We start from the raw sequence: 13,429 nt of genomic DNA, 5'->3' as shown, positions 1-13,429 counted from the left end.
TCCCGGTTTGAATATTCCCTCCCGGTTTGAATTTCCCTCCTGGTTTGAATGGACCTATCACCTTTTGAGCAGAAGCCCCTCCCCCTACACTAAAAGTGAAAGTAAACTCTGCTGGTGTATCACCAGTTTTAGTTGAACTCTTTTTAAAACAGATAGGACTTGACATATTACACACATAGCCAAGGGAGCCTGGTGCAATGCTATTAAACAACCTAGCCCTGATTGTGATGTTACTGTTAACAGAGCTATAACAACCTAGTCCTGATTTTAAATGGTGATGTTACTGTAAAACAAGGTGACAATGGGTGATTTTTTAAGTACAGCATATAGTTTTATAGCAAACAGGAGGGAACACAATACATTTAAAGAATGCTTTTGAATCTTTAACAATATAAAACATTGAACAGATCAAGTGAGAATAATAGCCTGATTTATAAACAGTGTCAAATCAAGTGGGGTCAAACACAACAAGCAACATCCACGATCAGAATAAATACAAACAGGAACTAAACCTTGACATACCGTACCTTGTTCACTAGATTTAAGTGTATCAAACAATCAATGTGCAAAACATTGTTATCATCACCATTATATTTTCAGGGCTCAAATACATTCATACATTGTATTGATATAACAAAGGAGGTAAAACATGCAGGTATCTGTATTACTATAGGTACAGTATGTAATAATAACAGCATAAACCTCACACTGACACAAGTGCTACCATATTTAAATGGATTCAAGTTAAATTAAATAGAAGGATATTCTCCCCCCTCTTCTTCCTGGTGTGTCATAAAGTCAACTGTAGGTGGTGCTGTGTTCTAATAGATTATATTTCCTCACTGACAAACCTCATCTCTCAAAACTAAAGTGCAATTTCAAAACAAAAAACAGTATTAGCGATTATGTAACATTATGTAATGTATGGTGCAGGTGTAAATTAGCTTACATATGACTKGAAAATAAATATGACTGACAACTCAAAAAGGTTCAATATATCTAGTACACATTGCATCTACCTGTCTGACTGTCTCATTAGAAATGTTTGTCATAACCACATCCTTCTAAACGTAGGAGCTGGGCTAATAAAGAATACTAATAAAGAACAGGAAGGCCTGCACACTGTTCATGCTCCCAAGACTCTCATTCATGAATAGTAGTACTGTATCTTGCTAGTCACCATGCATTTAATATGATCTTTATCATACAATTAGAATATACTGTAATATTCTAAAGATGGATTAGTAGTCTGGTTGAGACATTTTAAACATGTTAGTGGATCTCATGTCTTGAGGAACTGGGCTCTTCTGCAACCGGACTCTAACATTTACAATCTCTGTTTCAAGCACTCTACCAGGATGATCCAATAAGGTTGTACTAATACATTTAGAATGTACTGGAGATTGTTGTGGTCCTGAAAGACATTAACATCAATGATACTGATAAGAGTCAAATCATCTGTTGTAATAGTGTAGTGATATAACTGCTTTGTGGGTATTTACAGTTACATATAATCCAGAGAGGACATTTGATGCTGAAAAACAATTCAATGTTCTCTAATCTATTTCTTACCTACAGTAAGTACAAACACTGTTTACTTAAAATCATACAAATATTTCAGGRTCATCATGTTGAGGGTTGAGTGTTGATGGTTCTTCCTGTTCTCTGTCATTAGCTGTGGGATTTGGGCTAAAGATTGATTGTCAAATTTACAAAAAGAATGTCAAATGAATACAGTATTTTCTCTTTGTCATCTGAACAGTAAAACTTACCTTCTCATTTTATTTCTCTGTTTGCAGCACAGTACCACAGCAGCTACACAGCACACAGCAATGAAACACAGTGAACCCATCACTGCACCAATCCCTGTTGGTTTAACTGTGAAAGATGACAAGATGAGAATGGTACAATTCACAGATAAAAGTGTCAGAGATTAGTTGTGGTCATTAGATTAATGACTTACCACTGATCCTGTCACCATCAGTGACCTCAGGTACACCTAGCACAGAACACACAGAGACATAACTTCAGAATGACACCAGCATGCTGGTTGTTACTGTAGGCATGTACAGAACCATTTCTAACCAGGAAATGAAGCTTGAGTTCTAGCTGGAATAACCATGGATACGTTCTTGGTGACACCYCCAGAGAACAGTGACACCACACAGCCAACCCTGGTGTCTTTGTCAGGTAGACTGAATGCTGCCAGCGTGGAAGTTATGGTGGCAGTGACAGTTCCATTGAGATGGGTGACATTGGCCATTGTAGAATTTTCTAGAATTTCTGTGTCATCCCAGGTTACTATAGGAACAGGTCGTCCAGTAGCAGAACAGGACAGAGGGGTGTGACTGTCGTTGGTTTGTGTGATGAGGAGTGAGGGTCCATACAGCTCTATAGGAAAACAACAGACACAGTTCACAGTGAGACCACAATGAATCCATTTACATGATTTAGTAAATGATTTCATTTTGATGAATGGTTGCAAGACATCGGATGTATGATCTGTTAAAATGGCTGCCTGAAGTTCTGAAGAAGTTGTTCTGGGTCAATCATTTACAGTACATTATGTTATCAGATTTTACCATGGACTTGGAGGCASGTCSTTCCACTGATAGGTCCATYTGKAWAGGYGTTAAACAGACACTTRTAGCAGGACTCRTCTCCTCTTGACACTCCTCTGATGAYGATAGAGCAGTTCTGCAGWCCCTCGTCTTCAAACTCCACTTTCCCCTKAAAAMGTRGGTTGACATSRGRACCGCGTTTGCTGTAGGTGGCCATATTTCCATTCGGCCCAGTTGTCTCTTTCTGCCAGGTGACTTGACGCACGTCTTTGGGTGTCATGAGCTCACAGKTTAAGACTGCATCTTCTCCCAGGGTTGCTGTGACAACCTTCTGTGTTTTCACCAACTGAGAGAGCCCTGCATGAAGACAGTTACACACTACTTAAAACTAGTACTTACAACAAACACACACACACACACTCAGTTGGTAGAGCATGGTGCGTTGTGGGCTTGATTCCAGCTGGGACCATATTATTTTAAAAAGTATGTAAGTCTGACTAAAAAGTAAGTCGATTTTGATTCTACTTATAATGTATTAGGAGTTATGGTATATGGAATTATGAGACTTAATGAGTCTGTGACTATACTGCATTATTAACCTATCATAGTGCATTATGAGTACACGTATAATGCTGCATAATGCATTATGCATATAGACTTTTTAGCTAATACACAGTGGCGTAACGACCCTGGGTTTATAAGCGTGGAAATCGACTCTCCAGCACGAGCATGCCTTTGCGGCACAGTCGATAGCGCGCCGGACCTCGGGCTAGAAGGTCGAGGGTTCGAGACCTGCTCCCTGCTGTTTCATTACAGTATATAGTATATATACACATAATATATTGTGGTGTAGTACTCAGAATGGTCAGAAGGGGGAGTAAGTTACTAGTCTAAAATCTAGTCTAGGTACCATCTTTATAGGCAAGGCAAGTCAGTTAAGATCAAATTCTTATTTACAATGACGACCTACCCCGGCCAAACCTTGACGACGCTGGGCCAATTGTGCGCCGCCCTATGGGACTCCCAATCACGGTCGATCACTGAGATGCAGTGCCTTAGACCGCTGCACCACTCGGGAGCCCAAAGGAAGTTATGCATGAAGGGGATTTTAACCCGACTGCAGCATGTGTTGACAAAATGTGGAAAAAGTGGAGTCTGAATACTTTCTGGATTCCCTGTATATAATATGTAGTGTTGTAGTACTCAGAATGGTCAAAAGGGGGAGTAGAGAACTAGTCTATAATCTAGTCTAGGTACAGTAGGAGGAAGTTATGAATGAAGGGGCTTTTAAACTACTGCAGTATGGGTTCATGTGCTGAATTATTAAAGTAACAAACTATAGAATGTGTGGACATCAGTGAATAAGGAGCTATGGCTATAGATCAATCCTCTTACTTTGTTCACTCATTAAATCATTGTACACTACACATTATATACAGTGACTTTCACTACATTCATAATTTATTTTATCAGTATATATTTTAACGTATCTGTATAGTGGACGATATATTAAATAAAAACATATATATTAAATGATGAATGCAGTGTATTGAAATAAATAGGTTTGAACAGTTAAACAATTTTGAAACCACTACATTTCACAGAGAAATGTGACAGTGTCAGCAATACTGTGTCAATTCAAATAAAAAGCTGACAAATGCAGTATATCATGTATAAAACTGATATAACTCACCTTTAGGGAGGACTATTAGCTGAATAAACAAGTAGTTGTGGAGTGCAGGAGCCATGATGAAAATGGGAGTTCTCTAATCGAGCAAGAGCTACAGTATCAGTCTGTCAATCCTTTCGGGGTCTGGGCGGGGTGAGGTTCACGTCTTGAGTCAAATTAAGCCTCGGGGTCCACCCCTGGTGATGCCCTTCCGTAAATTAAATGAAAATAATTATCACGTGCTGAATGGACTTCTGTGGCGGAGCCATATTAAAAGTGAAAGTGTACGTAGTGTACGCCAATGCCAGAACCGTTGTTTTACCAGTTTTAGTTGAGAAGGTTAAAGGAACTATTCTCAGGTCATAAAACAGAAAGGAGCCGAAATATTACACACACATAGCCAAGGGAGCCTGGCGCAGAGCTATAACAACCTACCTCTGAATTTAAATGGTGATGTTACTGTAAACAAGGAGGAGCTATAACAACCTACCTCTGAATTTAAATGGTGATGTTACTGTAAACAAGGAGCTATAACAACCTACCTCTGATTTTAAATGGTGATATTACTGTAAACAGAGCTATAAGAACCTACCCCTGATTTTAAATAATCATATTACTGTAAACAAGGAGGAGCTATAACAACCTACCCCTGATCTTAAATGGTGATGTTACTGTAAACCGAGATATAACAACCTCCCCCTTATTTTAAATGGTGATATTACTGTTACTGTTCTCCCTGCTACCGCAAGCTTATACCCCTAAGCCATAAGACTCCTGAACAGGTAATCAAATGGCTACCCAGACTATTTGCATTGTCGTCGTCCCCTCTTTTACGCTGCTGCTACTCCCTGTTTATTATCTATGCATAGTCATTTTAACTCTACCTACATGTACATATTACCTCAATTACCTCAACTAACCTGTGTCCCCGCACATTGACATTGTACCGGTACCCCTTGTATTTTATTTTACCTCTGCTCTTTAATTATTTGTCATTATTATTTTTTACTTATCTATTGTTTACTTAGCACTTATTTTTCTTAAAACTACATTGTTGGTTAAGGGCTTGTAAGTAAGCATTTCACTCTAAGGTCTACACCTGTTGTATTTGGCGCATGTGGCAAATATAATTTGATTTGATTAGAAATGTTTGTCATAACCACATCCTCAAAATCAAATCAAATGTACTGTACAGAAACCCAGCCTAAAACCCCAAACAGCAAGCAATGCAGGTGTAGAAGCACGGTGGCTAGGAATAACTCCCTAGATAGGCCAGAACCTAGGAAGAAACCTAGAGAGGAACCAGGCTATGAGGGGTGGCCAGTCCTCTTCTGGCTGTGCCGGGTGGAGATTATAACAGAACATGGCCAAGATGTTCAAATGTTCATAGATGACCAGCAGGGTCAAATAATAATAATCACAGTAGTTGTCGAGGGTGCAGCAAGTCAGCACCTCAGGAGTAAATGTCAGTTGGCTTTTCATAGCCGATCATTAAGAGTATCTCTTCCGCTCCTGCTGTCTCTAGAAGATTGAAAAACAGCAGGTTCTGGGACAGGGTAGCACGTCGGTTGAACAGGTCAGGGTTCCATAGCGCCAGGCAAACAGTTGAAATGGAGCAGGCAGCACGGCCAGGTGGACTGGGGACAGCAAGGAGTCATCATGCCAGTAGTCCTGAGCATGGTCCTAGGGCTCAGGTCCTCCGAGAGAGAAAGAAAGAAAAAGAGTGAATTAGAGAGAGCATACTTAAATTCACAAGGACACCGGATAAGACAGGAGAAGTACTCCAAATATAAACAAAACTGACCCTAGCCACCCGACACAAACTACTGCAGCATAAATTCGATGATACCCCAGCCCCATTCGATGATACCCCCGGACAGGGCCAAACAGGAAGGATATAACCCCACCCACTTTGCCAAAGCACAGCCCCCACACCACTAGAGGGATATCTTCAACCACCAACTTACCATCCTGAGACAAGACCGAGTATAGCTCACAAAGATTTCCACCACGGCACAACCCAAGGGGGGCGCCAACCCAGACAGGAAGATCACGTCAGTAACTCAACCCACTCAAGTGACGCACCCCTCCTAGGGACGGCATGAAAGAGAGACATCCTTCTAAACGTAGGAGCTGGACTAATAAAGAATACTAATAAAGAACAGGAAGGCCTGCACACTGTTCATACTCCCAAGACTCTCAGACAGTCTCATCCTCATTCATGAATAGTAGTACTGTATCTTGCTAGTCACCATGCATTTAATATGACCTTTGTCATACAATTAGAATATACTGTAATACTCTAAAGATGGATTAGTAGTCTGGTTGAGCCATTTTAGACGTGTTAGTGGATCTCATGTCTYGAGGAACTGGGCTCTAATTACCAACAGTCTCCGATGCTCAATTAAAAACCTCTGTCAGCTAAAGTATAGCAATCAACACAGACAAACATTTACACAGGTGAAGGTTAGGCACTAAAGACATATACTTTATCAGTAACCATTCTAGAGCTCTAAGACATGACTTGCCCACAGCTGATGCTTCACACAGTTTATTTCATAAAGCCAGAGACATATATATATAGAGAGAGAAGATATACTATGGTTCTGATTATAGACATTCACTCAATTGGTCTTTCTAAGGTGTTATTACATCACATCTAGTCTCTCGTGACTGTTAAGCAAACAAGTCTGACACCAGGTGACATCAGATAATCTTGTGCGGCCTCACCTTTTTTCTTATGAAGCATGACACCGCAGATGACTAAAATGGAAACGATTAGGAATACTGGAATGCCAACCGCCCACGGGGATGTCCTCTTGTCATCTGGAAGGTGAAACATGAAAATCCAGTGAGTATGCATTTGGAGAGATTAGGGCTGTGGCGGTCAAGAAATCATCCTCTTTTCAATGCAGTCTGTTTGAATAGCCTGAAGAGTGGTTTTGACCCTTTCACATATCACCCATCCTTCATTTAGCTTCCCTGAGGGGCAGGAAACTACCCAGAACCCAAAAAAACACCTGACTCTACAGGGAGTGACTCATGATTCTTTACCACAGTAGTCAACATGAAACTTAACTGGTGAGATTAGATAACAGCACTACTAGCATCACAACATTAGGCTCTTGCAACCAGCCTGATCTCATTGTGCTCACCATTCTGTTRGAATGTTAGAATAGTGAGCTGTCGCACGATCTGGCTGGTTCACTAGGCTATCCTAACATGTCACTGGGGATGATGATGTTTTCTCAATGTTGTTTTCAAGTTGAACCAGTCTGTACTGACACGCTAAAAGTATATGGTCTAAAAGTATATGACACGTCAACATTACGTACCCTCTTCAACCTCCCTCTCTCCAGGGAGAATAGGAAGCAGGACCCGCTCGTGTCTCTGTGTCCTCATCCCATTGTTTACGATACAGTCCACGTATCCCCCTGAGCCTGGCAACAGTTGGAGGGTGATGTTGCTATTGGCTGTGACAGTTTGGTCTTTGTTAATGACAGTCCAGTTGTTATGTGTCTTTATGAGTGCTGCTGCAGAAATGTTCCATTGGATCCAAGGTGCTGGTTTACCTGTGGCAGAGCAGCTGACCACAACTTCCATGTCTGCTTTAGGTTCAGTGCTGGGGACTTTTTGCATTGTGGCTCTCACTTCTGATACACCTTTGAATAGATGAAACAGGGAATATTAGCTAATATTGATTTGATTTATTTTACAAAGCAGGTCAATTGAGAATAAATTATTATTTACAATGACAGCCAACGGAATCCTGTGGCGCAGGGGGCGGGGATTAAAAGTCTAGGACAAGACGGACAACACAATGAATTTGAAAAGTCATAATTCCATTTCATATTTTGGTTAAAATGGCTTAATAAACCCATAATAAACCCATTCTGTATGATTCAGAAATCATGACTTAGCAAAGGTTCTGCTATAAAGGGTGGCTAAAGGATTATGCTATTTGGCAAAGCACCAGATACAAGAGCCTTTAGGCTTCGTTTACACAGGCAGCCCAATTCTGATCTTTTTTCCAATAATTAGTCTGTTGACCAATCAGATCAGAATTGGGGTGTGTGTGTATTTTAAAGAGCGCTCCATAAGCCACGCCCCAGTGGGCAGAGCTAGGCACGTTGGACTGGGACACGTTTTAATACAATAAAAAAACTCTAATTTTACAATGGTTCCGCCATGGCTCTGTTTAGCCTAGTTATGCTAATATATTTGAGATCAGTGTATTGCAGTTAATGTCTTATTTGACTTCATGAGCAAAATATATTTGAGTAGTAAACAGGGAAACAACGAGTCCCAGACAATTCGCAATAGAACATACCAGAGGTTGACCAGAGGGGGGCAACGTTTACTAGGCTACCTAAATTATTGGGATCATCAGGCACCCAATGTTTGGAATACATTGAGTTCATTAACAAAACAGACCCTGGGACGTATTTTCATGCGGCAATAGTCTGTTTTGTCAACGAACTCAATGTATTAAAAAAACTGGGATTAACCAAATTATCCCAATAATTGATGTAGGCTAGTAAACGATGCCCCCCTCTGGTATGTTCTATAGACCCCTTTCCAGTGCACGACACAATTGGCAATAGAATATACCAGAGGTTGACCAGAGGGTGCATCGTTACCTAAATTATTGGGATCATCAGGCACCGGTGTTTGGAATATATTGAGTTCATTAACAAAACAGACCATGGGACGTCTTTTCACGCTGAGATTTATTTGTCAAAGATCCGCAGTGGGTCTGTGTAAACTGTCCGATTACATTGGAGACAGCTTTATTGCAGGGAATGTTATATTCTCTGCCTGGCCCATCCTAAAAAAAAATATATCTTTATTTGAGCAAAATAAGTAGTTTTGTTGTCATTAAAAGAAAATCCTAACAATTCAGGTTAAGAGCGCCACAGTCTGTCATAAAGTGATAACAATTAGTTTCCCTGGCTGATAGGGCTGCTACTTAKAAATACTATAASAGTAAATTAATAGATTACATTCACTGCTATAAAGCTGTCTCCAATATTATCGTATAGTTTACACAGACCCACTGTGGACCTTTGACAATTAAATCTCCGTCACATGGTCTGTTTTGACAACGAACTCAATGTATTCCAAAAACTGGAGTTAACCAAATTATGCCAAAAATTTAGGAAGGCTAGTAAACGATGCCCCCCTCTGGTATGTTCTATAGACCCCTTTCCAGTACACTACACACTGACGTCATCATGTCACGATCGGTGGAGAGATTGACGGACCAAAACGCAGCAGTAGGAAAATAAGCCATCTTTTTTTTATTATAAGAAGGAGAACCAAAAAACAAAAACACTATTACAAAACTAACAAAACAAACACAAACGATCGTGAAGCTAATAACCGTCGTGCACATACAACAGGCTACAAACGTTCTGACATAGACAATTACCCACATCAAACGAAAGCCTATGGCTACCTTAAAATAGGGCTCCCAATCAGAGACAACAGAAATCAGCTGTCCTCTAATTGGGGAACCCATTCAGGCAACCATAGAACTCTCCTAGACAAACTTACACCCAACATAGGACACAGCTAGACACATACACTCAACACAAAACCCATACACTACACCCAACACCCCCTTTACCATATAACCACCCAAAACCGATAAAAACACAAAACATTCCCATTCACCACCCTGACCAAACTAAAATAATAAGAAAACAAAAGAATACTAAGGCCAGGGTGACACGTCACGTACAGATGCTCGCAACTCTTGATGGCAGTAAGAAATCCATCCCCTCTGGGCCCATTCAACATAGCCTGGATTTACGTTTTTATTACATCTAAACAAAATAACTTCTGGGGTTCTCATACACTTACAATTATGTTTTGATTCTTGCTTGAACAGTCTTTAAGATTATATGTGGTTGTGATCGTTGCCAAATAACTATTTTGGATGAAGCAGTTGTTTGCTAGAATGCTAACGCTCATTAATATAGGCTGTAGCAAAAGCTAGCCAAAGAGTCATTTTATTAAGTATAATGCAGGTGATTTGCGATGATGACACAAACCTTATATTAACAGGACATTCATACAAGCCTTAAAATCCAATTTATAATCCAAAAGTAGTATGAAATGCACTCATAAGCAACATGTAAATAGAGTTTTTTGTTTTGCTGGTGTCTATAAGAACTCCCCCCTTGTTCTGCCACCTACTTGCGCAATGTTTTGCAAACACAGAAAGGGGTCTATTGTGAACTGTCTGGGACCCAGAGGGCTTGGGTAAATGCGGCAAACACATTTCTGTTGAATGCATTCACTTGTACAGCTGACTAGGTATTCCCTTCCCTTTGTTGTTGTTTCCCTGTTACTACTCAAAATATTTGACTTATTATGTCAAAGACGAATAACTGCAATACACTGGTTTCAAATTATTTAGCATAACTAGCATGGAGCGAGACTGCTACCAAAAGGTTGAACGTTCGTATTGTTTGATCGTAAGCAAAGCCATGCGTGAAACATGAAACGTAAACGTTAAATTACCTCTGTAGGCGTACTACTATGAATGAACATTTAAACGTTCAATTCTTACTTTACGCCTCCCTTTACTCGGTTACAAATATTTTTTATACGTACAAACTTTTGTCAGTAATGTGGCATCTGTAAAGAACATTAAACGAATGTAGATAGTCGAAGTTAGCTAGTCAATCAAGCATCTCTAGCCCAGATGTTAAATTGCTTTGTAGTTTCCGGATTCAATTCCAAAATAAAAGTCAAGAGCTTGTTTTAGAACTGCATCAGTAACAACATTATACCAGTAGATAACGTAGTATATGCTTGGGCCTTCAGCAAATGACTTGTGAGAATGATACTATAAAGACACAGAAGAGCCTTGTCTGGAATAAACTGCCTGAGCTGCAAAAATAGAAGTAAATGTGATTTCAGCCAGGCCTATTCCGATATCTAAATATGCCATGCTGTTGTGTGTTATTAATGGCCGTAATATAAAACGCGTGGGGCTACTGTAGTGATCATGTAACCTAATGAATCCACACTTTTTCCAGTATTTGGGAGCACGGACTGTTGGCCTTATATATAGGTATTTTGACTGTTGTATTTGTGAATTCCACTCTGTATGGAGGCTTGTTATAGCCATTTGCGTTGAACAACCTCATCACTTAGAGGCTATATCCATATCAATAAATGAGGACAAAACAAAATATTGATTGAGTTTTGGCTATAATCTGTCCTGAGCGAAATAGCCAAGTGGTTCAAGACTATCTATAGCCTCTTCTTCTTGCCAGATCTCTTTTCCCTATCAGCCACTGCATGTGCTTCTTCAACTATTTTTTAAAGATTTATTAGAGGCCTGTGAGCTAGGTATCTTTAAGGGCGAGTCCTATAATAAAAAAGATAGAAAACACAAAAAGAGTTCTAAAATTATTCCGCAAGAAACCAGTACCCAAATGTTAGTTCTAAATTGCAATTGCCTACAAGTTGAAGGCTTATTTTTTTGGGGGATAGGCCTAAATTAAACATTGAATTATTAAAGATAGGCTAAAGAACTTGAGAATTTAGATAATTTTGATTTACACACATGGATTTCAAAAAACAAATGGATAAAGACTGTTTCTATTCTTCTTTGATTTAATTTTCTATTGCAAACTCAGACAAATTACTGAATAGATGACATACTGAGTGACTGAAATGAATTGATAGGATGAATTAAATGTTATGCTGGTGAATGAGGACCCAAAAAGCGACGTAATAGAAACAGAGTCTTTATTCCAGTATCAAACAACACAATGATTCTCCTGGATATATCAAAGGTAAATCCAAAACAGGAAACTGAAAATCCTCTCGTCAGTAGAGAGGAACGACCTGGAGACGCGACCACAAGACTGCAGGTCGCTTCAGGAGGGCACAGGCCGAGCTGGACATAGACACCTGCTCACACGCAGCATCTGAAAGAAGGCAAAAACACCGACAGCGGCGAAACAAGGACACCAGGACAGCAAACATCAAAACAAGAATCCGACAAGGACAGAAGCGGAAAACAGAGGGAGAAATAGGGACTCTAATCAGAGGGCAAAATAGGGACAGGTGAGAAAGAGTAAATGAGGCGTTAGGAGAATGAGAAACAGCTGGGAGCAGAACGGAACCGACAGAGAGAGAGAGCGAAGAGGGAGAGAGGAAGGGGGAGAGAGAGGGATAGAAAGAGGGAAAGAACCCAACAAGACCAGCAGAGGGACAGCACAGAGGACAAGACATGATAATCAATGACAAAACATGAACAATTAAATTGTAAAAATATGATGGAATGATGAGTTGGATGATCTATTTATGATCTGCACTTTAGTTGGCTAGTAGGCAAAGAGGCCTACATTAGGGTATAATGACTATAACTGCATTGCCTCCAGAAGGGGCATCGATCTGAGACTGAGGGTGTTTTCCCAAAGGAGAAATGGAGATCACAAGCTTCTTCAACTGAGAGCCAGCAGGTTGTGAATGGAGAGAATAGCCTATACACAGATTACCAAGACCACGCAACAGAGTCTCTTGTAAAGTGTGCAATAAGCTTATGCCAGATTTAGCCTACGCTTAACCTCTCCCTTGTCATAAATCCATATGTTCATGGACCCAGATTCATTATAAAATCATGTCAAATTTACTTACATTTCATATCAACCGCTCCTACATTAATATGCTGTGTCAAAGATTGAGTGATGAAATACATTTCAAAAGATAAAAATAATATTTGAGTGGCAAAGACTCCAGTGGTCATAAATAATTCATAGATTCACCCAAACATCTATATTATTCTGTTTCTTATTGAAACATATACTACTGGTTATAATTCATTAATCCTGGTAGATACTACTGTTAAGTTTCATTATTCCTGCGTAGATACTACTGGTTATGATTCATTATTCCTGGTAGATACACTACTGGTTATGATTCATTATTCGGTAGATACTACTGGTTATGATTCATTAATTCCTGGTAGTACTACTGGTTATGATTCATTATTCCTGGTACGATACTTCACTGGTTATGACTGCGGCACAGAGCCCAGAGAATGGATGCGGTGCAATATCGAATTGAGTCATATGTGATAAGGTGCGTGCATGGGGATGTCCACGTCACCCAGAGATATGTCCATGCTGTAGAGATACACCTAGCGGACTGACACACTTCACTGTTGCTAGCGCCG

At 39.9% G+C, this 13,429-nt stretch overlaps 1 protein-coding gene across 3 annotated transcripts; it reads right to left on the bottom strand.

Moving 5' to 3' along the window:
* Nucleotides 1-306: 306 nt before the first annotated feature.
* LOC112076410 (OX-2 membrane glycoprotein-like) lies at nucleotides 307-5,045 on the bottom strand. Of its 3 annotated transcripts, none has more exons than XM_024143197.2 (6): nucleotides 4,255-5,045; nucleotides 2,583-2,918; nucleotides 2,086-2,391; nucleotides 1,964-1,999; nucleotides 1,773-1,878; nucleotides 307-1,689 (listed from the first exon to the last, which is right to left on the bottom strand). In XM_024143197.2, exons 1-6 carry the CDS (start codon nucleotides 4,307-4,309, stop codon nucleotides 1,605-1,607), a joined length of 924 nt encoding a protein of 307 aa, XP_023998965.1. In that variant the 5' UTR covers nucleotides 4,310-5,045; the 3' UTR covers nucleotides 307-1,604. The 3 variants fall into 3 exon arrangements, with proteins under 3 accessions (XP_023998965.1, XP_070297405.1, XP_070297404.1); XM_070441304.1 differs by having other exon boundaries at nucleotides 307-1,675; nucleotides 4,255-5,041; XM_070441303.1 differs by lacking the exon at nucleotides 1,964-1,999 and having other exon boundaries at nucleotides 4,255-5,043.
* Between the last annotated feature and the right edge of the window lie 8,384 nt (nucleotides 5,046-13,429).

This window comes from Salvelinus sp. IW2-2015, unplaced genomic scaffold, assembly GCF_002910315.2.
Source record: "Salvelinus sp. IW2-2015 unplaced genomic scaffold, ASM291031v2 Un_scaffold3735, whole genome shotgun sequence".
Lineage (NCBI taxonomy): Eukaryota > Metazoa > Chordata > Actinopteri > Salmoniformes > Salmonidae > Salvelinus > Salvelinus sp. IW2-2015.
Note: the sequence above shows the minus strand (reverse complement) of the source record. Positions and strands in the feature narration are given on the sequence as shown.